Source organism: Aplidium turbinatum, chromosome 3, assembly GCF_918807975.1.
Source record: "Aplidium turbinatum chromosome 3, kaAplTurb1.1, whole genome shotgun sequence".
Taxonomy (NCBI): domain Eukaryota; kingdom Metazoa; phylum Chordata; class Ascidiacea; order Aplousobranchia; family Polyclinidae; genus Aplidium; species Aplidium turbinatum.
The window spans coordinates 15,839,318-15,865,049 of NC_137474.1; the positions used below are offsets into that span (position 1 = coordinate 15,839,318).

Below are 25,732 nucleotides of genomic sequence, written 5' to 3' on the forward strand. Positions count from 1 at the left end.
ATTCACAGAACATATTTAAGAAAAAAAAATTTCACAAAAATTGCCCCCCGATTCCGGTGCCCCTGTCACAGATGCTTGTTTCTGGCAATCGAATAAAAAACTACAGATAAACACTCGGCAAGTCTTAATAAATTACACTAAGAGGTTTGATGGTTGTGCATATGCCAGCATTTGATGAATGCAAAATAGCATTACCAAGTCTTGAAAAACACATGAAAGTGTGGGTACTTTTTCTCAATTTGTAGTCTCGGACGTACGGTAAGTTTGGACTATTTTGGGATGAAATTATGGGTAGCCTAACTATCAATGGCCAGTATGTTTGTGGAAGTTTATTTTCCAAAATCGATGTAAACAACAAAAAATACACCATATAATCAAAATTTTTAAAAGTATTCAAAATTACACAGGTGTTTAAAGTAACCCCAGTTTACAGTATGTTTAACACTATTGTACACGACAGCCTACAATATGATTGTTTAATCCAGGGGTCACCAACCTTTTTTGCATGCGGGCCACTTTGGCACTAAGGAGAGCTGTGGCGGGCCGCACTAATACAATGTTAGGTAGGTTGACTCTTATGCTAAAAAAGAACGCATTCCGTACCCAGTATCCAGCGTTACATGTTGTTTATATTTATGTTAGAATACCGCGGCAACAAAATCAAACAACGCTACTGCCAGGCCAAGCTCCTTTTACAACACTTTTGACTTTTTTTAACAATGCTTAATAAATGAGGCCACTTGTTTTGCGCACTTATAGCAAGGCGAGCGGTTTCATCAGAATATTCATCGCCAAGCAAGAGTGGTGTTGTCACTTCGCTTCACAAAAGATATCTTGCAATTAACAATTTTAGTAAACAAGGAAATGTTTGACACATTGCAATACAGGCAACAATAGTGACCTGCAAACATATCAGCGAAAAATAGGATCCAATAACAGGAAAAAAGAAACCAGGCACCATGAAATAAATGCTTGTAGAAATCACCCAAAAATCGTAATTCTATCGTAATTCATGAACAGTCTTCCCTTAAAAAAAGCAATGAGTTGGTTTTTTATTCTTTTTGTGAGAGTCTATAAAACCGTCTTTCTTTTGTTGTAGACAACTGTCACTTGCGATGCTTATCAGCGTGGTAAGAACTTGTTGTTTAACAACATTTTTGCAGAACTTGCTTCGGCAGTAGATATATATACTAAAATTGGAACGATACAGAGAAGATTATCATAGCCCCTGCGCAAGGATGACGCGCAAAATCGTGAAGCGTTCCATATTTCTTTAAAAAAAGAAGAAAAAAAAACATTTTTCAGTACTAAGCTAAATATTTTCATAATACAATCAGAAAAAGTTTTTAAATTTATATACAATATTTTGCCAATTTATTATAAATTGAGTTGGCACACCGACCTATTTTGCCAACAAAAACTTGCATAAAGGGAACACTGGTCTTGAAACACAATAACGGTGAAACGCACACTAGTGTTTACATGACATTTGCAAACTTAAAATAAGCAACCCTATGCTCACAGACATTTTCGAAATTCAAAAATAGACGTTTTAATCATCCACTGGGACAGTGTGGCTGGACATCGTATTGGAATAGCTTTAAGCAACCCCCACGTAGATTTATAATCTGATTGGTCGATCGGTGGAATCGTATGCAAAGCGAAAATATGCTTCCCGGAAAGTATTTTTTGCCTTTGTACTCTTTAACTCAAGAAAAGTATTTTTGGTTATACTTGTGCGCTGATACCTTTCCGCGGGCCGCAGCGATACAGCGTGGCGGGCCGCCATTTGGTAACCCCTGGTTTAATCCATCTCCTTAGAGAGCCTCTTTGGATTTTTAATTGTTGAAAGTTTCACACAAGAAACTTCCTCACAAGTGAAAGCCTTGGACAGCGTATTAAAAATTGGTCATTTGATCAACTGGACATTTCAATCCTGAAATTTTTTCTCAAAGTAGGGAAATTCCCCAAAATATATTTTGAAGAAATGGATGGAAGTCTTGTTTTTCAACACTACTTGATGGAAAAACCTAGAACATCACACAACTCAGGCGAAAGAGAAATTGAGAAAAGAAAACCAGAAAACTAATCGGGAAAAAATGATGGTTTGCGAAAATGAGAGAACTTGTATATCTGGGACTGGTATATAAGTCCCCCCACACCCCTTGGTAACGCATGACAAAGACAGGACTCAATGGACATGGCTCTTTTGCCTTAGTTGTGTGATGTTCTAGGCGTTACCCTACTGCCTACTTGATCGGTAGGCACTTTCATTTAGGCCAGGGGTGAAGAACCTTTTTGCGGTAGCGGGCCACTTTGTCAATTACACATGAGTTATCGGGCCACACAACTTTTTAATCGTAACCTACTATGAAATATTTTAAAGCGACTCAAGATATTATTCATGAAAAGTAACAAACGGCAGATGAAAGTAATAAAACCAACACAGTTAAAATTATCTTACGCAGAATCGAAACATACAACAGTAAAAATAAAAACAAATCAACTTGAGCAAAAAGGATAGCAACAGTAGGCTATACTTGCACTGATAATGACGACAGTTTAATTTTCGAAGCCTTTGCTTTCATATGAGTATGATTTCTTTTTTTTGGCTCTATCCTTTTTGCTCAAGTTGACTAAATGTTTCGACCATTATGCTCCGAAACAACAAATCAGTTAAAGAAATTTCTTTTTCAAACAACAAACAAAAGCCCATGCGAATCATACAGCTGAAGCTATCTAATGCAGCATTGAAGCATAAAATATTAAAAAATAACATTGAAGCATTGAATTTTTTTGCTTAGTGGGATTTTTGGAAAGATTTTGCTTGACTAAGCGTTCAATATTAGGATGAACAGACAATGTGTCAACTCTCAACTGCATAGGCTACTAAGATTTTCATCTGTCAGTCTCGACCTGTAACGACTTTTTATAAAGTGAATTTTAGAAAAGAACTGTTCTCGTAAGTAGCCTACTTGCCGCCGAAAACGGATTGCCATTTGAGAGCGTGAGCTCTCAAGTTTGGAAACTCTTCCTTTGATGAACATACACGATAAAATTCAAGCAACGGCTTGTGGTCACAGCGGTAAACCATAATCTCTTCGTGGGAAAATTGTAACATAAGATTCTCGGATCCGTTCGTCTGTAAGGAATGACCGAAAGAAACACTCTTCTGGAAACGTCTATTCGAGAATTGTATTTCTGTAAAAATAGCCCACGGCTGTCGAAATTGGGATGCAACGCGATACAGCTTGTTCAAATCGCTTTTAGCGTGTCATCACTCTGTAGTTTTATGAGTTCAAGTTGGAGCTCATAGGGAGCAGAAGCAGGTGTAACATTGGGATAGAAAAGACGTCAAGCTCCAGTTCTTTGCTTTTGATATCCTGAAATCTAACATTAAAACTTTCCGAAAGACTTTGACATTCCAAAGTGTATTGAGCACATGAATTTAGATTGTGTTTTTTTAATGTGAGAAAATGCGTGCAATTGTTGTCTTTCAATTGATTTCCCCAAAGGCTCAGCATTGACAAGGTTTGACCTTGGAAAACATCGAGTGCAACAGTTGATCTGGCCCTTGAAGTTGTACATTTAAGTCGTTTAAATACTTATAATGACATCTACCATCAATCCTAAATCGCACAACCAATTTTTATCTTCCAGCTCAGTCAGAGGGCACTTCTTAAAATTCATAAACTCGGGCAAGCAAAGGAAAGGTGTAGCCTACCAGTGAAGGCATAAAACAGCTTTGAGATGTCTTTTTGTCTTTAATGCATGAGCGATTGTCAAATTGTTTTGCGGGCCGCACACAATTCTTTGACGGGCCGCATGCGGCCCGCAGGTTCGTCACCTCTGATTTAGGCCCTAAAAGCCTTCGTATCCTTCTGGAGATAGGGGAGACCGGGGATAGTTCGGACGCGGGGATACCTCGGATAAGGCATTTGATGTCACAGCATTTACGTATTGTTAAACCACGTTTACCAAAGCTTTGTGACTCCAATTAAATCAGGATAAAGTTTGCAAGTATAGGCTATGTCTAGTTTTCTTAGAAAGTTGAGGTCGAAAAAGTAACTTTATCAGTGATAGGCTACCGATATTTCAAAATTGTAGCCTAGGCCTACGTGTAAGATTATAATTCCCTTGCAGTTAACCAAAACAAAGTTTTTATTGATTGAGGTTGTAGTTAGAACAGGGGCTCCGAGAGGGGGGGGGGGAGTCGGGCTACTTTCCCCCCTAGCATAATATTGTAAAGGAAAAACGAGTAGTTTTTGGTTTTCTTACTTTTGAGGGGGGGGCATTTTTACTACTAAAATAAAAATTTATCAACTTAAAAATAAACAATTTTTTTAATGAAATGCGTAGTTACAACTTTACAAGTATTTGTCGATCATTGTTATACTGTTCCAACTTGAAAACTAGTGCTGCTTTGGCTAAGCGTGTATTATGTTTGCTTGACCAACTGTAGGCTACTTAGACATGAAAAACTGCGTTTGCCATTCATATGATAATGGATCCAACTTATTTGGAAAAGTGTCCAAGCAAGATTGAAGAAAGTAAACCCTTCTTGCCTATTTTCTGCTCATGGATGTCATTGCTTAAATGCACTAGAGTTGGAGTTCATGGCGTGCAGTGTTGTCTAAATATTATATCACTTTTGAGCATCCCTGCTTTTGGGTAATGCAATTGATCGACTAAGCTTATGTCATTTTCAATTGCAGCCAAGCCAGATAGGAAATTCTAAAGAAAGCTATCCCATTTCCAAGCAGCCGACTTGAGCAGTCTCAAACCTGTGCATCTCTGCATTATGTAGATTAGCCTACAGTCCCAAGCGAGATTCACTCTACTAACCTATTTATGCAGCGATAAAAAACTGTTCAATGTTTTTCGGCCCCAGAGAAGGCTCACTGGACGACGATGAATGGACAATAAGCTGATGAATTTAAAGGAAGATGTAATCAAAGTTACAGAAAGCTGGAAAGTATAGGCTACCGGTACTCACAAGCTTAAGTTGTTACAGGAACTATGAATTTAAAAAAAAGTTGTTTTTTTGGAAACGAAATGCTCCAACAACTCCGCTCCACCAGTTCAATCTTGCGAACGAAATCTATTCTACTAACTACCGTAGGCTACGCTATGTTGCAAAGGATTCGCTTGCTGTTGGTAGTTTATTCACAAATGTATCAACAAACTCAAAGATATCGATAAGTTTGCAGTCATGTGGAAATACCATTGTAGGCTATGTCTGAAGTGTATAGTAGCAGGCATGTGGAACAAATTCAAACAAGTTGTAGGGGGAAGGCGGGCAAGTTGTGCAACGGGGCAAGTTGTGCAAGTCCCCGTTTGAAAAGAAATAAATAGCGTAATGAATCTTTAACGCCATTATTATATTTTACCTACAATGTCTTTAAAGCACGTGAATCGCAGTTATCAGTTTTTTGGGCAGGTTAGGCTTGATCAACCAGTGGTGCCGAAGTAGGGGGGGATTATTTATTTTGGCAATATTTTGGCAGCATTCCCCCCAATAATTTAGAAAAAAATTATTTGCTATGAAGTTGTAGCCTACTTCGATTTAGTTGTTTGCAAGCATCTCGAATTGTTGTTGCTTTTCTTTTAGGCTATTGATATTTTATCACATTTCTAAATTGTCTTGGATTTGACGCTAGACAATGAAGTACCTTCATTGAAGGTATAAAGGACGAGTTGCACCAGGCCACTGGCCACGGCACTGCAGTAGCCTAATGAAGAAACTGCAGAAACATATTTGGGACTTGTGCTGATTTTGAAGCCTTTGGCACTTATAGATCAATTTAGTATCACGTTGCAAGGAGAAATTAAAGCTTGACATTGACTCTTGTAAAGAGCTGTTTCAGACCCTGAAAATCACTCGAGAGAAATATTGTGATTTGGAGTTTGAGAACAATTAACTTACAAAAATGCAGTTTCACTTCTGAAAAAATTGCTGCTAATTTTATCACGCCTTTGCAAGCACCACGGCAAAGAAGAGTCCCTGAAAGATTGGGTGGAGGCTCGATGGCAGCAACACTGCAGACACTCAACTGCATTAGCCTATAAAATTCTTTACAATCAATTCATGGACAGAGTTATCTCTGAACTGACCGAACGGTTTGAAAGTAGCCTGAATTCCGATTCGGCAAAGTGTAAACAACTTGCACGAATTTTCAAGACCGGCTTAGTTCCTGAAATGGTCAAAAATTATCCAGAGCTGAATAGACAATCGATGAGTTATCAAATTGATTCACTCAGCAAGGCAACAGGAGCAAAATCTCTGTACGATGCTAACATAGCATACCAGGCATTGTCCGAGTTGGAAAAACCTCTCTATTCTCAAATACTTCAGCTGATTAAGATTCTCTTAGTTTGCCCGGTAAGCTCTGCTGCTTGTGAGAGGTCATTTTCTAATCTTCGTAGATTGGAAACCTGGCTGAGAAATAGGCTACTTTGGGACAGGAAAGGTTGAATGCTAGCATTGTTTGCAACCTTCACCAAAATATTCTTAATGACATCAGCATAAATGACAGTGCTAATGAGTTTTCAATGCGCACTACCGTAAGACGCAATATGTTCGGTTGTAACAAGTTCTTGTGATGTGTTTGAAAGTTATCATTTTTGTGGTGAATTGCAGATGTTCTTCTGTAGGTTCGATTCTTTTCAGTCCCCTGACTGGTGACTTTATCCTATAGTGCATAAAGTGTACTGATTCTAGTGAAGGAGAGGGCAAGAAGAAAAGTATAACTTCTGTTTTTTTAGAAAAACTAAGCATTCATTGGAAGGTCATAGGTTCGAATCCCGCTGGAGGTACCAATTTTTCTTTGCTTGTTTCTTAATCTTGCAGCAGTCATTCATAAGAGCACTGGTAGCGCTTTTATCTCCATGATTTCTTGTCTGTATATTATGCTGTTAGCAGCTAATTTACCGCGAGGTCCGGTGATTGTTTAATAAACTTAATAGCCTACCGGTACCACTAAAATTGTATATAAAAGTATGCATCCCCCCAATGCTAAAAATTGTCTAAAATTTGATACAATTTTGATTTATCCCCCTCAATCCTCAACTAACTTCGGCACCACTGTGATCAACGATATAAGGTGTTTAGGTCTTAGGATCTAAACTCGGATGCAAACGAAATTTTGATTTTTTGGATGCACAGTAGCCTACAACTAGTCAAACTTTAGCAGTAGGGGTCAGTAGATATATGATGTAGTTGTATTTTCGCAGGTAAAATTTTTTCGTACATTTGTTAGTTTTCTTGAAATGTTTTGTTCTTTAAAAAAAAGTGTGAATGGAGCAAGCTGTGCAATTGATGACGGGGCAAGTTGTGCAACTGTTCCTGTAAACCGCCTTTGTTAATTTACAAATGTTCTAGCCTATTAGCCATTTTTACATAGTTTCAAAGTCTTCCACGTGAATGAATGTAAACAATGACTAGTGAATGAATGTAAAAATAGCTGATTTGTTAATGTCACGATTTCTTTCTATCTCTTACCAGGAAAAAGACTTGGAAAGATTCAATGACGTAGTTTAATGGGTTATAACCGAAAAGCAGTCAATTAAATTCACGGATAGTTCTATTGGTGAGATGATATATAAAAACGCTTGAAGGACTCCAACGAATGGTTCACCACTTCCAACAATTAATCAAAGTAACAGTAAACGGCAATAGATTCCAATGCTTGCGACTATTGATCAAGTTTAACGTAATCCACTCGCAGCTTCTCATACGATTCTAATTTCAATCAGAAATTATATTAGCATCAACTTGCTTTACTCGTATGCAATACTTCAACTTTTGATCTCACCAATAGAACTATTCATTCATCTCACAATTAGAACTTTCATCTCACCAATAGAACTATCCGTGAATTTAATTGACTGCTTTTCGGTTATAACCCATTAAACTACGTCATTGAATCTTTCCAAGTCTTTTTCCTGGTAAGAGATAGAAAGAAATCGTGACATACTGGGGGCTCGTCCGGGACTAACCGAAAAACCGAAGAATACCGAAAGATTTATTGAAAGAATAATAAATTAACAACAAGCTGTCAAGATGGCGGATATGGTCAAACATGAGGTGATTGAAGACTTAGGAAGCATGGCTGAACGAATGGGGCTGACTGGTAATGAGAAGTCTCAGTTTGTGATGGAAGAGTATCACAAGATAATGGACCAAAAAGCTCAGCGAGAAGCTGACGAAAGAGAAGATAGAAGAGCTGCTCGTGAAATAAGGAAAGCAGAACTTGAAGCTGAGGAGAAGCGAGCACAACTTGAAGCTGAGAAGAAACGAGCACAGCGTGAAGCTGAAGCTGAAGAAAAACGAGCACAGCGTGAAGCTGAAGAAAAACAAGCACAACGGCAGTACGAAGCAGAAGCTGAAGAAAGAAGAGCGCAATATGAATTGGAAAAGTTATGGCTTGATTTAGAAAAACAAAAACTGGACATTGGTGAGCGATCTAATTCTACTAATGATAATGTTCGAGATGTTATGGTGGCGCAAGTTAGACGTCCAGATTTGCCATCATTTGTTGAAGAAAAAGATGAGTTGGATAGTTATTTGTTAAGATTTGAAAGATATGCTACAATAGCCAAATTGGAGAAGTCGACGTGGGCTACCCAGCTAAGCATGTTATTATCGGGACAAGCTCTTGATGTATATTCAAGACTTTCGCAAGAAGAAGCGATGAACTATGACAGATTGAAGTTAGCTCTGTTAAAGCGATACAATTTCACCGAGCATGGATACCGTCAAAGATTCCGTGAGGCAAAGCCTGAACGACACGAAAACCCAGGTCAATTTATTGAACGTTTAAGAAACCTTTTGTTAAAATGGTTTGAACTTTCGGGGGCCGATCAATCATTGGACGGATTGGCAAACCTTATAGTTAAGGAACAATTCACAGATTCATGTTTAAAAGATCTGTCTGTTTATTTAATGGAAAGAAGTCCAAAGACTCTAGAAGAAATAGCCAGTGTGGCGGAACAATACTTAGTTGCTCATGATGAGAAGTTGTCGACCGAAGAGACGTTGTCATGCGATAATGACGAAGGACAATTAAATAATTTTGAAGGAGGTGCTGTTCCAAGAGAAGTACGTTGTTTTAATTGTAATGGCTTATGTCACAAGGCTGTTAACTGCCGGAGAAAGACTAATAGAAATCATCAGGAATCGAGGAAGTGGTGCAATCGTTGCAATAGGCAAGGACACGAAGCGAAGGAATGCAAGGACAAGTCGTTTTCCCTATCCAATCAGTCTGGAAAAGATAAAGACACGGTCTCTCATAATCAACTCATAATAATAATCAACTCATCATAATACAACTCCCATAATAATCATTACCCAAATTACACCACTATTTATAAAAGGTTTGTTCGGTCTAGTAACTTCGAGAAGGTTACGTAATGTTGCATCACACGAACTCATCGTTCGCTCACGTTGCATTGAGCGGCATAAACAAGCAAGTTTAAAGAAGACTCTAGAACTGCACGTAGCAATCGAATGACCTAGAATACACGTTACATAATACAGATTTCGTAATCAGAGGTTACTTCAGGATAATGACCGATGATAACCTATAGCATAAGAATTTTACAATCAAAACAGCACGCTCGATCGAGATACAAGCGGCCCGTCGTAAGACCTCGCACCTTGATTGTGACAGTTAAATTGTCCGTACTTTTGCTGGTCGTAATATGTTGCTCAACTTACCCCATGGTCCTACACAGCTTGCCCCATGGTGCTGCACAACTTGCCCCGGAAAAATAATCCGGGGCAAGTTGTGCAATCGTTACTTAGGCTAAACTTGAATACAGTGCAAAATAGTAAATAAAACCAACCAGTTTTTGTCTAAAAACGTGGCTTATTAGCATGTTTTTGAAATGCAATACTTGAGTCTTCGAAAAAGTTAGTGAAATAAAAAAAATTAGATTTAAAAAAAAAACTGCTCAACTTGCCTCGCCTTCCCCTACAACAATGGCATTTTGGATAAGCTGGTAGGCTACTTTTGAAAGAAAGCTATCCAGCAAACTTGAGCTGCAAACCGGAACGCATCACCCCATGATATCTACTGAAAGAAATCATTGATTGCAACTTTCGAAACACTTTTCCAAATATTTTTGTTGCTTTGAAAATTTGTTAAGTAGCCTAAACCAGTACCTCCAATGGTGGCGAGTTGAAAACGTGGTTTTAGCACACAGAAATTAGTAAGATTTGTTTACGCACCACCACGGCTCAAAACCGAGTGAACAAATTTATGTATGTTGTGCATCAGACCTTGCAAAATCTTTATTATTTGGTTATACTAAAATTACCACCTATCGCAAGTTCGATTCATAACATGACTGGAACCAACGCAGATTTGTCAAGGGAGGAAACGTTATCACTGACCCAAAAGCGGCTCTTGCCGGATTCCACATAACAAACAGACAAGAATTCATTAGAAAACATGCCCGCACTGCCTTAACACTAGAGAGTTTGAACAAGCTATACTGCATTCTTTGGATATGGTGCATTTTTCTCGGAAGTGTCTTTATTTGGAGCCGGAAAATCGTTTTGCTACGGACCTAAATTCTCCTCTCAACGGCCGTGACCAAAAGCACCATGTATGAGGTGTGCATGTGCACATCACGTAACTTTACTGCACTTCTTTCAGGAGAAAATATTGAGCAACAATGGCAATTTTGCTGCAAGTGTAGCAGGGATATCTAGATTCTAGAGAATGGGGATATGAAGGCTGGCAGCGATTGCCTTATTCTCATGACACTACCAGGGCGGTAGTTTGTAGTGCTTTAAACATGTGGTTCTTTTTAAAATTGTAGAAAGTTTTGTAGTGCAGCTGGTACAATGAGCTACAGAAGACAGTTAGCAAATGTTACGTAGAGCATATTTAAAGAATATGGGTAGTTGAATTAACAAGCAACCATGAGCATGCTGTGAATATCCAGGCCTGATGCTAAGAGCGGAATGCAAGTTATCATAACAAGCTTTATTAAACTACTATCGGTGCCAATTGTCATTTTACAATAAACACAGATTATTTAAGATAAACAAAAGCCCTTCTATTGTTAGACGTAGCCTAATAAAAGCCTTCGTATCCCCTTCTTTAGATATCCTGAAGTGTAGTCGAGTGATTTTTGTTGATTTTCATAATTATTGAAAGAAGTTTTTTCATATATAGGCCTACGTTGTTTAAAATCGAAACTTTAAAGGAATTCAATTTCACGATGAGGAAAGTAGCCAAGTTCGGCTTAAGACACATGATACAACGCATGGTACAAATTCGTTACTTGTATTATTGCTAAAAATGTTTTTTTGGGGCCCACTTTTAGTAGCCTATTGTTTCCTGACCAGCCATGATTTCTCTCGGAGGCCCTGAGTTAGAAAGCAATACTCCAATAAGCAAGTGATGATTTTGACCAGCAGTTAAACAGGTAGCCATATTTTTTTCATTTATCTGTAGTCACGTGGTCGCGGGGATACTTTGGATACAATGGCCGAAATATCCCCGTGGAAAAATCAAACTTAAACAAAATCTTATTTTCAGATCTTTTGAATAATTTATTGGATTTTAGAGACATAAAGATTCGTCTGAGAACGTGAGAATGAGGTGAGAACGTCTGCGCGACGTTTGAAAGGACGTGGGTTCGACACCGCTCCAGAGCATGCGGCTGTGTCTCGGCAAAAACACTTAATGGCAAGCCAAAATAAGGGAAGCAGCTGACTCGAAGACTATATGTCACTTCGCTGCTTCCTGTCGTTTGTTGATCTGTCATCGCAGTGTACTGTATGTTATCGCAATGGGCGCAAATAAAAACACGATTAAAAAAAGACATATAAAAGAAAAGCAAATATTCTGTAATAACTCTCAAATCAACTCAAAACGTCTGCATAAAGTTGCTGTCCGAGATGACCTCAGACATATCCAAAATTACCTTAGTACAGGGGTGACTTCGGACATTTGAAAACCGTAGAGATTATGCTTTTTGTAAGCATTTCCGGTTTGCTGAAACAATCGATACTCCTACCCTTTTTCGGCAAAGCTTTACGGTTTGCAACAAAATAACATTTACGAACTTGCTGTGTAATTTAAGAAAAATATGGGCTGTTTTCAAGAAATCGTTCGAGCTATTCCTGGTCTCCTATATTATACGCTAAAAAAATATTATATTCTTGAAAACATTGAAGTGTAAGTGTGGAAAACATTTTTTTAAATTCTTTTTCTATCAATGAAAGGACTGTGACCACTGCGTTGCAAAAAAAACATTGAAGATGGTATTATAGAGAACAATCTGTATTGAAAAACGAAAAAAGCTATTGAGGAAACCATTGACGGTATAGAAGAAGTGAAGAACCATATTCTTTCTTTTCCAAACTGTGATTTGTAATAATTAAATGTGAAATAGATTATTTTTGCCTTCACAGTTGACATGAAAAAAAAAATCCCATGCTATGTCCATTGTCCAATGCAAGTTCTTGAGGAAGGACATTCTGGCCTGAAGTATTTGATGGAAGCTATCAAAATTTTTGAAGAATGGAGACAATCAGGAAATGCAGGTCTCACACGTGAAACATTTACTGCGTGTCTTTAAACAATGAGATCACTTCCGAAACTGACCGAGTAGGCCTACTTGCAAAGAAATCATGATTTTGAATACGTAATATCTGGAAAACTGATGTCGGATCCTATTGAAAGTCGCTTTGGGTGGCATCGGCAGGCTAATGGTGGGAAGTTCTTTATGTCTGTAAAACAATTGCTTTTAGCGGAAAAAAATTCGCTGCTTAAGCTTATTGCAGCAGCAAGGATTGCTGTCGGCATCAAGAATGGGTTCATCTAATTGCTCGTTAGCTGAAGACTCTTTTCCTCAGGGTGCAAAAGAAAATTGCGTGTGGCTAGCGGATTTTTTATCTGGACTTACTTTGGAAGACTTGCCTGATGTGGATGCAGCAGTTGCTTACTTTGTCAGTGGGTACATCGGACGCAGCATTGTGCGACGCAAAAAATGCTCTACTGTAATTGCAAAGAAGTTTTGGTTAAAAGTGATAGTTCATGTACAGTAACTTAAGACTGTAGTCTATAGGACTATAGGCTACCCGTTAAACATAAACAATTGTTTGTTATGGCAGATCGAGGTGGTCTTTCTGAGCCCACAGAATAGCCTACTGCTTTGCAGTGACTGCACTCGCTGTACAATATTACACCGCACTTTCAGACAACAAAGTAATGTTGAATAAATTTTTCAGGGCGAACAATCAAAACTATCTCTTTTCAAACACTGTTACTCAACTAGTTCAAGAATCGGTGTCGTTGGGCAAACTGCTTGACGTGAAAGGCTTCAGAAAAATTATTTCAGCTTTCATTTAATTATACAGTGTGCTTTCAATTGTTTTGCCAAAAATGAATTAAAACATTTTAACAATCACTTGATCGATCAAGAACCTCCCGCTGAAAAACTCCGTCAAGTGCGAAAACTGACTTCTAAAGCGTCCTTTGGTCAATTGGTTTTTGCCTTTTTGGCTTGGTAATGTCGCTAGTCTGCAAATGTCATCATACTTGTTATTGTTTGAAACGTATCTTCTTCTTCTTGCTTATGAGGCAGCAATTCAGGCATTATCTCCCAATTGTTGTAACCAGAGTAATGTCTTCATATCAGGGTCTATGAGATCCACATGTTCTGCAGGTCGAAACACTGGACAGTGATTAATGATGTGCTGTTTGGCAGTCACCACCAGGGCCTCTGAGAGAGATTTTCACTAGGGGTACGAAGAGTCATTTAGGGCCCCCCTTTCACTCCGGGCCCCCTTTGTCTTCGGCAAAACGCCTGATATTTACTTAGGCGTGTTGCACACCCTACAAAATTTTACTGCGGAATTGGACATCTGTGCGCAATAATAGCATTAGGCTGCAATAAAACTATTATTTAGTGTTTTGTGTTGTGCATGTCATGTGATCTGTCCCTCGCCAATTTGTGTATCCTGCATTGAATTCGTGTGTCAGTTGTTGATGGTGCTGTTGAGACGTGTCGCTTGTACAGCTTTAATGTAAAATTTCCAAATTCATTTATTTATTTCTCTTAGATGTAGCCTATAATTATTCCTAATGAGGACCCTATGTTGTGTCGAAAACGTTGGATTTAATACAGTAGTTTTTTCTTGTGTGTGTTTAATAAACATATTAAATCCGCTAACGTTACTGAGTGGTATAGGCATAGCCTATGTATCTGGAACAACAAGTCAAGCTCTATACCAAGGCTTAAACATAACATCTTGTTAAAACATAATCAAATTAATCATCTGACCAATAACCTTTCTTCATTAACTTTTGCATTCACCACATGCCTAGCAGAGGTGAGCGAAGTCACTTTTTTTACGCCGGCTTCGCTCCTGCTCCGAAAGTATTTACTCCGGCTCCAACTCCGAAATTCATTTTGAAGTGAAATAAGCGTGAAACTACTTTTTATAAATAATTTTTAAAAAAACACAAAAAAGCCCAAAAACAACCGGGACTTTTCAAAAAAGCCCGGGTTTTTCTGAACCCTGCTTTTACTACCCTATGCTCTCCCCCCCAAATAGGAAAATAATCAACTTTTAGGCTATCATATAATTTAGGGTGTTTTCAACAGAACATTTTTACACGTAAAGCATTAGATAACCACTTTGGGCCCCTAATTTGCGTGCAATGCACTCAATTATTTTTCCAGGCCCTTTTGCTACAGTACGGGGCCCCCAGGGCTGAAGAATAACAATTTTCATGCTTAAATTTATTCGTTTAGGATGGTTTTAAATCAACATTTTTGTGCGTAAAGTATAGAATCACAATTTCGGGCCCCCCCACAATCACAGGCCTGGGCCCTCAAGGGTACGCCGTACCCTCCGTACCCCCCTCTCGTAGGCCCTGGTCACCACAAACACAGGCTGGTTAGTCACACAATCCCCAGGTAAACATATCGTGCTTGAAGCGACCAACACCAGTACGGAGGCGGTTCAGAGTCACCCATTCTTTTCTTGGCAGGTCTGAGCCAGGTGGTACCGTAGTGTCTGGTGTGACTTGGAACTGGTTGGGCCGTGAGATGGTTTCCCAGCGGTCTCTCCATGGCTTCATCACAGGTCAAAGTGACCTTCATGAAGCGCCACAACGTGAAACGTATCTGTGTTCTATGTTGACGTGTATTGTTTTGATATGATGGTCAGAAATAAAAAAAACAACTGAACTGATTTTTATGCAATAAACTGTTTCATGGATGACAGCTGCGGCTCTTGATATACGCTGATTAGGGATTACGACATTTCACTTTGTGACGTCACAAACGTCGCACGATCGTGAAATTTCAACTTAAACGTAATCATTCGTCATTAAGGTCAGATCCTCGCTAGATTTTTGTTAAGTCGATTACCATTGCCAAGTAAACAAAAAACGTCAGTAACCCAGCTGCTTATGCCAGGCGGAAAAACTGAGTTCCTCGTCCCGGACTCAAACATGAATTATAGCCTACAGCCCTACAGTACTCAATGCCAGGAGCACCACTAAACCTTTAAACTATGCGACTTATCGCCAGGTGTTTCAATCCACAAAGCTTGCTTTTCACCTTTCACTGATTGAAAATTTAACAATCCCTGATGTTTTCACAATAATCGACTTTGTTTGAAAGAGCTGAAAAACGTCCGAGTCCCTCATACGATTCAAGTCAACTTCAATTGAATCTGAAGTAGCCTAGGCCTAAAAGGTGATGTAAAACCACCTTCCACACCGACTAGTCCTTCTATCCCATAAATATTTGAATAAATTACATGTAAATTAGTACCAGATATATATATTTTAAAAGTATTATCAGGGGGCCTACTAAGTACGTTAAGTATGGGTCTCATTTTCACTAGATCTCCCACACGACTACTTGTGCTTGCGTTGTCGACAGTGTAAAGGTTACGAACTCGACGTTAGATGAATTTTGCCCGCAAGTAGCCAGATGATTTGGCACAATTGTAAAATGGGTGCTTTATTACGGAAATTTCTCAACAGGGCAGCAGCATATGCAACGACGATAGGAAAACTTTCAGTCGGTATTCCGAGACGATATCTTCCTAATTGTGCACGACAACGAAACCTTCCGACAAGGTTCTCTTGTTCTCGACAATCACCGGTCGTCATTGTTCCAGTTTCCTTGATTGCCCATCATTGGTGGAGGTGGGGGCCCTCGCATCGGTGGTCCCCCCATTCTTGGGGGTGGCGGGGGTCCTCTCATAGGACCCATCCCAGGTGGACCTCTTGGCATGTTTCCGTCATTGAACATGGGTGGGCCTCTTGGTGGCCCCCATGAACCAGGTGGTCCACCCATAGGTGGGCCCATTGGTGGTGGCCCTCGACCACCAAAAGGTCCCATTCCACCTGCAATTAACAACATAGTTCGTAGCAACCAATGCTGTAAATGCAAATCGCAATTGTAGAAATGCGAAGTATCTCTTACCCATTCCCATTGGAGGCCCACTTGGAGGCATCATGTTCGGCGGAGGTGGTCCCATTGGCCGATTTCCCCAATTTGGAGGCGGCATATTTGGGGGAGGAGGCCCTCTTACATTATTTTGATTCGGTCCTGATTGTGAGTCTCCGTCGTTATTCATTGACATAGGTGGACCGTTCGGCATAGGTGGCATTGAGCCAAGTGGCGGCGGTGGGGGCATTGGACCAGGTGCCATCCCCATGGGTGGCATCATTGGAGGACCCATCGGTGGCATTCCAGGCATAGGCATTGGGGGAGGTGGAAGTCCTACAGCAAACCACAACAACACGTTTGTTTAATTTGAAACATATTGATTTATCTTGCAGATTCTCAAAATGATTCACAAATAAAGACTTCAGAAAAGATAAAACGTCAGCACGATTATGATACTTTTTATCACTTCTTGTTACTAGACATCCTTGCAGGGGTGAAATATTTAAAAGGTGTGCCATACAACCGTTAACAAACTTTCTTATACCTGTTGCTAGTTGGAAAAATTCAACAGAGCTCTGAATGATATAAGCAAAACATATTAAGACATAATGCAAAAAGGTCCTGCCTTATGGCAAGCAATCTTAACAGCAATCTTACCTGGAATATCCGCTGGTGCTGTTGTGTCAGTGGAAGGTGTAGGTATTTCACTGGGAGCATCAGCGAATAAAGTGTGTGGTCGGTCCGCTTGAGACAATGGGTTTTGTACAGCCAGCAGTCTCTCTGAAGATTTGAAGAAGAACTTATTTCAGCAATCTTATTTCATTGCATTTCAATAGATGGCCATGAATATGCTTTGCCAAAGCTAGAAAATCACAAAATATATTACCTGCTGCCCCACCATGTCTTTCGCCTTTAGAGTCTTTTTTAAAAGCGTAAGATATACTGATGGGTCTGTTACATAAATGCTGCCCATTCATGGCCTCCAACGCCGCATCGGAAGCTTCAAAGCTAGCAAAGTTGATGAAAGCAAATCCCTTTGAATTCCCAGTGTCCGGATCTCTCATGATCTAGAAACAAAGCAATTATCTCGATTTGTTAAAAATGTGAAAACGTTAAGTAAAAGATTTATAAAAGCAGCAACAAGCTATGTATTTTTAACATTGTCACGAGATTCCGAAAGTCCGAAAATGTGTTTGGCTAACTGTTTTTATTTCTTGCTGGGCGCTAGCTATCAAAGAGCTTACCTTTGGTGTTTGAAGAATAACTCCGAAAGCGCTGAAAGTGTCATAAAGAAGTTTTTCATCAATTTCTGGATCTAAGTTTCCGATAAATAAATTGGCTCCAACGTCTAAGTTCTTTTGATGTGATGACGCCTACACAAATAACACAAGTGAGAATCAACACGAGGCAGACCTCACGTGGCAGGAGGTATGTGAAGTTGAAAAGTAAAGATTCTTATAGGTGTCATTTAATGTGTCAAAACACAAAACTGTAAAACGCTTGAAGGAGGAAATTTGAAGTAAAAGCCACGAAAGAGGATTTCCAGCCGAAATCCTCGAAAGACTTCCAACGTGTGATGACAAGCCGAATTATATTAAAATGGCAACAAAGATGTTATTTGGGGTTCTTTGCATGATTGACGTAATATAAACACAATCTTAGAAGTGTTGCTTTCACTTTCACAACTTTAACACACGTTGTGAAATCACTGGAACGATTTTCTTTGATGAAACAAAAATGTAAGAAAATTTTGCAAGCTTTTAAACTCAACATTTTTTATTATTTAGGTACCTTATTGACTCGTATAGGTTTCCCAAACATTTTGATCATATTCAAAATCTTTATGGCATAATCTGCATCTTCTTCAGAAAGAAACTCAACAAAGCCATAACCCTGATGGCTTCCGCTGATTCGGTCCTGTATATCAAACCAGGTTAGCAAACTACTCATAGCGCATCACAGCCAATACAACCAAGTTCTTCTCTCTATGAACTACGCCATACATTTCTGTCAGTATTACTGTATTGTTATCCTGAGTAAAATCATCTCAGAAATTTCTGACATTCTTCAACACGACATCTTTGTTTGCACCAACTTTTCTTTTATCAAAACTTAAACTTTTAAATCAAATCAGTATGTACAATATTAAAAAGTGTTAGCCTAAAGTGCTTGCCTACAACTACAATGATCCATGTTACACTTGAAAGAATATTTGCATAATAAGACATCAATGCAAATTTAGTTGTAGTATGAATTCACCTTCGGCATGTGTGTGCTAACTACAACTCCGGCTTGAAGAAACAATTCCCACAATAAAGGTTCTGTGACTTTTTCATCCAGCCCACCAACATATACAGTGGCATCTAAAAGTTGTTAAAGAATTGAAGGTATGGACTAGATCAGTGGTTCTCAACCAGGGGTCGAGGGCCCTAAGGGGTCCGTAAAGCGATTTCAGGAAGTCCATGAAAGTTTCCAAGTTTGCAGCATGATTGATAAATTATGAAATTTAAAAATTGGTTGTGCTTTATTTGTGTGTTACAGTAATTCTCAAACTGTACGTCGTAATGCACATGGAGCATCGTCTGAAATTTCAAAGGACATCGCACAAAGGTTTAATTTGCTTCTACTTAAAAAGATTCTACGAAACGAGCCATTCCGTAGGCTATCTATGAACAGCGTAACCTCAACAGAAAAAATAACCCAGCCTCAATCTGAGAACTCACCCTGATTTCTTTCAGAAATAGGTCCAGCAGCCATTCCAAATCTTTAGCAATGGGACTGTAAATAACAATTTATCCTTGCTTACCAACCTAGAACAGAGCGAACAACATTGTGTGGTAACTTAGAGCTTAAAGTTGTAATTGATTTTAGAAAAAAAATGCCACACCAGTAGTCCAGTACGGTGCTTAAAACATTTGTTTTTTTCAGGCATTACGAGAAGTTGGTCACACAGTTTGTAACTGAATTGGTTAAACAGATTATGCGCTTTCAAACAGAACAAAATTTCAAGTTTGTTGTTTATAAAAACTAAGAATGCAGCTTTTCAAAAATGCAAAACAATTACAAATAAATCTACAGCAAATCTTTTCTTAAAAACACAAAATTAATCTAATTATATATTGAAGTAAATCCAAATTCCAATGATGTAAAGTACGATTTTCACTAACAATACAAATTGTAGCCATACTGAATGTTATTGAAAGGTGTAATAACAAATACATTTTGAACAATTAGGTTTCAATTTAGTTGACAAAACTATTGCAGCTACTTAGCTTACTTTTCTTAACCAAGAATCTCAAAGTGCGCCATATACTTAACTAATGTATGGTGACAAAATATCAAAGTTTGCATTATAAACATCACAAAATACATGCAATTTTTATGGGCAAAAATAGAGTCTTTTTAACTCAATTAGCTACAACTGATTTTGCATTAGCCTAAAGAGGAATCAGTTCGACGGTCAACACTCAACACTGCCTTTGTAAAACATACAAACGCAGCTTAAACAATTCATGAACTGATAAATTTAATCACGTCGCAAAGGAAAGTTTTTCACTACAACTCCTTGCTTATCAATGACATGAAGAAGCACACAGTCACCAGTGGTTATATCCCTCTCAGCAGCAGATATAAAGCAGTCGATGCAAAGTTGCATGGCTCGTTCCTTCGTTAGCTCAGGCATTTGTCCATCTCCAATGTTTTTGCCACCAATTTGATTATCAAGAAGAGGCTGCAGAAGTTCATTGGCAGCACCAGCGGCTCTGTATTGCTCTCGTTCATAGCTCCCGACTGGATCATAACTGTAAACGCATCCTTTTCCTTCATCGTCTAATCCAGCTACAATGTTGTAAACGTAGTACGGAAAAAAGCGCTTGTAATACAACATCTTTGATATCATGGAAGCAATGGCACTTGTACTGGCTGGTTTACCATGATTATGTTCATACATCCCAATGCGAATGTTAACATGTTTCTTCATCGTTAGTATGTCACCCTCAAAGCCTGATTGGGCCAAGACAGTTGTAGAAGTTAACTTTACAGCTTTGGGGTGACCTCTGCTGTGAATCATGAAACCTTGGCTCAGTCTGGTGTCAGAGGCAACAACAGCAAAGTCTTCACCAGCAACAGCAAGGATATTTCCACCATTGAACGCATATGGATCGAATCTGCATTGCCGAGGTTGTTCCACCACAGGATAACTCATTTTATTGTATTGAGATGATTGAAATTTTAAACAAGTGACACCAAAGCAATTTGTGCCTTGTGATATCACAACTATTGGTATCAATACTTATAAATTCTGAAAACTAACAAAAAGCATGGTGATTGCAGTAAAATAAATATATATAACATAGGTAGTAGAAAACTTATGCAAATAAAACCAATCTTTCTCACACAATATATTATTCAGAATCTGATCTACTGTATTTGCCTTTGTGCTGGACATTGATAATATTTTGTTACATAATATGTCAAAATACTATATATATACATGGTTAGTCATCACAAGAACTTAAAATGCGCTTACAAAATTGAGGGTAACACTAAAAGGCGGAAACGCGGAAATAAGCGCAGAAAACTACCAACAGCTCAAAAGAAGACATTTTGTAAAGTTGAAACGATAGTAAAGTACAAGTAGAAGTTAAACAACGACTTTAATTTATTATGAGAAACAACACTTTCAAATGCGTCACATTAGGTTGGCTTTTGAGTAAGCAAAAAACTTAACCAAATAAAAATATACATACAATTACGAAATCTCATATATTTGCTTATTGTCATAAAGTATATTCACAAAATTGTCATTTAGGACTGCAGGGGTCGATCTTAACTATTTTTTGCACTAGCCCACCGGACTAGTTGCTCCCCATTTTCACTAGCCCGCACGATTTTTCACTAGTCCGAACAGTTTACTGACTTTTCACTTGTCTGAGCGTTAGACACTTTGTAGTAACATTGAATCAGCATTTGATCATGATATATCAACAAAATTAAACGTTAATTTCGCTAACTGTTGCTTGCTGGGATGCCGGCTTCTCCGTGCTGGCGTGCTCACTACTACCACGTGTCGTGTCTAGCGAGGGTGCGAGAAAAAAGTAGTCACGTGCTCAGTTGACCGACTTTGCAGCCTTCTTCATGCAATCTCGCCTCTGGCAAGCAAATTTTTGCAGTATTTCAGAGTGACGTCGCCAATCGCCATTTTGTAAACCAAAACTTTTCACGGTGAACGGTGACAACGGCGAATATTTTCACTAGACAAATCGGACTAGTACTGCAACATTTCTACTAGTCCGCGCAACTTTTCACTAGCCATTGGCTAGCGGACTACCGCTAAGATCGAACCCTGGACTGCATTCTTATTTTTTAGAAGCAAAATGCAAATGTTGCAACATTTCATTCTTTCATGATGGAGTTATCGCTATGTTAAACAATATGGACGCCAAGATCGTATTTCCGCGTTTTCTACATCGGCGTTAAAGCGCTACTTCTGCGGACAATACGCCATTTTACGCCCGGCTTATTTCCGCGTTTTCGCCTTTTAGTGTTGCCCCAAAATTGAAAAATAAAATCTGTCAATTGCATGGTATTTTTCACAATATCTGGCGTTATAAAAAGTATCTGCCCTGGTCAAAAATGCCATGACGTCATGGATTGAAATTACTTAAAAAATACAGGGTGAAGTGAATGGCACCTTCACAACTTTACTTTTGCTAATTTCTAGCCCTAAACCCTAATGGTTAAGGTTTAGAAAATAGCCAGGGAAAGTTAAAGCAATAAAGGTATAAAACAGGTTTGCCATGGTTAAATGACAATGCTATTCATACACTTCACCCTATATTTCTTGGTGGATTCCAATTTTTGATATCATAGTAGCCTATTTTGACCCAGGTGGAAAATTGTACACTAGCTCCAAATAAAGTAAATTTTGCACAAAGATATTTGTCAGTTTTCTAGTTTTCATTTGCAGAATAGTATATTTTGATGGGTAACAGACTAACAGGACATCCTACCACGGCCGACCTGTCACAAGGACTTCTCACCACAAGGTACAATAACATCACACCACTAGATGATTTGACATGAATTCCTTACTAATCCGATTAACACTTTCTCATCATGACATACCCGTGGCTTGGTTGACTAGAACCATGGACATCTGTTGATCAATTATAGAAAACAGCAGCAGAGTAATCTTAAATCTTCCAACTCCAATACCGATTGAATGCTGATGTTTTTAAACAAGAACCATTTGAGATTAAAACCGAGTGAATTTTACACACGCTTTTTTTCATTCGATCACTGGTTTATTTGACAGAAACAAGAGCATACCGTAGTACACTACGGAGCTTAAAATAACACGCTTGAATACAGAGTATTCACTATTCAGGTCATATTAATTACGAGTTTGATTGATTGAATCTTTATCCTCGAACTGGAAAAGCTTCTTGCAGAGCTTTGCAAAATTTGCTGTAAAGGAGTTGCAAAGCAACTACAAAAATTTTTAGGTCACCACCTTCCGTCCAAGGGCACAGATATTTGAGTGTTTCTACTAGCACTTAGACCAGTGGTTCCCAACCTTTTTTATCCGGTGGACCCTTTTAGTCAATATTCAACTCTAAATTCCCCCCTATAAATTTAGTTTGTTAAAAACTCGTTTACATTAATTATCTAAGTCTAGTAAGATAAACTAAACTTTCACTAGGAATAATTTAATTAATGAAGAACGTTGCTGAAAAGTATTTTATTCAAAGAAAAAAAAAAAAAAATGAGATGCAAAGACCAGCTGAAAGTCTCCCTCGACAATGCAATCATTGATCTGGATTCATAGGCGCCGGGTTTTGAAAATCGCCGGGGGGGCAAACTTTCTAGCCGACTGATTGCTTACATCCAAAATGTTGATGTTTGTTTGTCAGCATTGATGTTTTTTGCGTCTATATGCCATTGTATATCGCCAAGCTTTATAATGTAGGCTCAGACCTCGAAATTCACGGCGAACATCAGACATGTCCGCCGTCACAGTATGTGATGTCCGCGGGAAGTACCATCTAGATCGGTCATATTTGTCCGCCGAGAAATAACACAGGAACTAGCGATACAAATTGTCATTGCATAGCACGAACAATTGTTGCTATAATATAATTTCCAGCGCATTCTAGCGCGCATCTAGAAAACGTGAATACTGTATCCCTTAACTTCCATTCAAGGAAGAAAACTTTCGATTTTTACATTGCTTCAACGATTGATGACATTGAATCAGCGTAACAAAGGTGAATCCTTCGCTAAGAATCGATAGGAGTAGCCTACAGGAACTTCTCTACACTAATCACGCGCAATTTAGTTCAAGTTTACGTCACAATGTCTGGCTTTGATCTCCGAGTAATAATGATACGGCAAGATTGGTTACTAAATTAGATTATACGAGTAGGCTATTACAGCAAGATGCAACAAAATTTGTTAAGTTTTGGTATTACAGTAAGAAAGAAAAGACCCAAGGAAAAGTCACTTTCGCTCACATAACACGCAAAAATACAGGGTCAACGTCTTGTAGGCGCAGACAGTTAGGCGCCGGTCAAATAGGCGCGCACAATGTGGCGTCAGGACATTTAGGTGCGGAGCACTGTGGCGCCCGTTCGTTTAGGTGCTATTTCTAGTAAAGTCTGCAGATTTTATCAGCTTGGCAGGTAGGGCAATGCTTTTCACACAAAACGTTGTATTAAACAGAAAAATATGTTGTTTTGTTAATGCGCGTGTGGAGATGAAGTGCGAGACAACGCTCTACTACTCTTGATATAAGCTCATCTCCACAGGACATTTGCTATGCATCCTGAACACAGGTTGCAGCCAGATGGAACCTTACTTATATATCTGTTATCTTTCGCAATCACTTTTACTCGGGATGGATTGGTCGTGTGGCGAGTACGTATGAGACAACGCTCTACTACATGAATACATTTCTATACTATAGGGTATATGAACCCTGGCTACAAGTTGCAAGCATAATGGTGTGACTTTGCTCGTTATTAAACCTAGTCGGGTTTTGACGGAAAATTAAGTTACTTTTCACATCTCAAGCCTACCACCCGCTTGAATATAGGTTACAGTATATTTTTTACTGATGCTTAGTGTAGTTATTATTTGACTCACTAAAAGTGAACTCAATCATGTTCGAAAATTGAAACTGGACTAACAACAAATAAATGCAGAACATGCGCATTAAAATACAATATATTTTTCTGTTCAATATAACATTTTGTGTGAAAAGCATTGCCGGTTTAAGCAGCTTCACTCACGGAAGCCATGACATATTTTTCTGTTCAATACAAAATTTTGTGTGAAAAGCATTGCCCTACCTGCCAAGCTGATACAATCTGCAGACTTTACTAGGAATAGCACCTAAATGAACAGGCGCCACAGTGCTCCGCACCTAAATATCCAGACGCCACAGTGTGCGCGCCTATTTGACCGGCGCCTAACTGTCTGCGCCTAAAAGACTTGCTCCCAAAATACACTTAAAGAAAAAACCTGTGAAACTTTGCACAGCAGAAAACAGTAGCGTTAGTGTATAAACTTTCCGACTCCTGCCCAGAGCATTGTGACGCAATAAGCCACACGACCTCGTTCGGTGGAAGTTAATCAGTGTTGTGACGTATTGACCAGCTATACACGGCGCTTTGACTCTTCAAGCGCAAGTCGTTGGTCTGATGAAAGCCTTTCAGAGTGACTTTACTGAATTTTTAAAAAGCCTTCTAAACCGTAGTTATAGTTCTGAAATGGCGAAGAATTGTCATCAAGATAAAGTGATTAAGCATGACGATCGACGGCTAAAACTGGTGTGTCAGCCGTGAGACTTAATTTGTCTGCCGAGATAGCTGCTCAGACCGGACACGTTTGTCCGCCGTCAAAAAAACGAATTTTGAGGCCTGTAGGCTACTTCGAATTATATGCTGGTCACTTTGAACTTTAGCTCTTAATACGTTTAGATACTAAACTGAGCAAACAGCAAGCCGTACCTCGTTATTGACACTCCCAAGAAAAAACAAACCAAAAGAAATCAAGAAAAAGGTTTTTCAATCATTGTTACTATGCTTCAACGGCACCATGCTGGCGTTTATCAGCTACCGTACTTCTGTTTCTTTTGTTATCTTAGGAGCAGCGCTCTTGTTGCAACAAGTAGATCTTTTAATTGAGATCAATCCGCAATGAAGGTCAAACTAACGCAAATCTGAACTTAGAAACATTTGATTTAGGATTTTTTTAAATAATTTGCGGGGGGGCAGCCACCCCGAGCTAAATTCAC

The 25,732-nt window shown here is 38.9% G+C and overlaps 2 protein-coding genes and 1 non-coding gene across 3 annotated transcripts; 1 reads left to right on the forward strand and 2 right to left on the reverse strand.

Moving 5' to 3' along the window:
- Positions 1-1,168: 1,168 nt before the first annotated feature.
- On the forward strand, positions 1,169-1,273 carry LOC145767759 (U6 spliceosomal RNA). The gene has a single exon (XR_014288902.1). It is a non-coding gene; the product is annotated as a U6 spliceosomal RNA (small nuclear RNA).
- A 14,710-nt stretch (positions 1,274-15,983) lies between these two features.
- LOC145766337 (splicing factor 3B subunit 4-like) lies at positions 15,984-19,286 on the reverse strand. The gene is made up of 8 exons (XM_082578027.1): positions 19,158-19,286; positions 18,694-18,797; positions 18,226-18,351; positions 17,679-17,807; positions 17,321-17,501; positions 17,092-17,214; positions 16,468-16,767; positions 15,984-16,388 (listed from the first exon to the last, which is right to left on the reverse strand). Exons 1-8 carry the CDS (start codon positions 19,189-19,191, stop codon positions 16,138-16,140), a joined length of 1,248 nt encoding a protein of 415 aa, XP_082434153.1. The 5' UTR covers positions 19,192-19,286; the 3' UTR covers positions 15,984-16,137.
- LOC145766338 (proteasome subunit beta type-1-like) lies at positions 19,245-20,737 on the reverse strand. The gene has a single exon (XM_082578028.1). It carries the CDS (start codon positions 20,636-20,638, stop codon positions 19,961-19,963), a length of 678 nt encoding a protein of 225 aa, XP_082434154.1. The 5' UTR covers positions 20,639-20,737; the 3' UTR covers positions 19,245-19,960.
- Between the last annotated feature and the right edge of the window lie 4,995 nt (positions 20,738-25,732).

What these genes read in the sequence shown, in the direction of transcription:
- LOC145766337 (XM_082578027.1), bottom strand. Translation starts at nt 19,191, where the DNA reads ATGGCTGCTGGACCTATTTCTGAAAGAAATCAGG. An exon ending in TATTTCTGAAAGAAATCAGG is followed by an intron (nt 18,798 to 19,157) that starts GTGAGTTCTCAG and finishes AACAACTTTTAG; the next exon opens with ATGCCACTGTATATGTTGGT. An exon ending in TTAGCACACACATGCCGAAG is followed by an intron (nt 18,352 to 18,693) that starts GTGAATTCATAC and finishes TTTGATATACAG; the next exon opens with GACCGAATCAGCGGAAGCCA.
- LOC145766338 (XM_082578028.1), bottom strand. Translation starts at nt 20,638, where the DNA reads ATGAGTTATCCTGTGGTGGAACAACCTCGGCAATGCAGATTCGATCCA.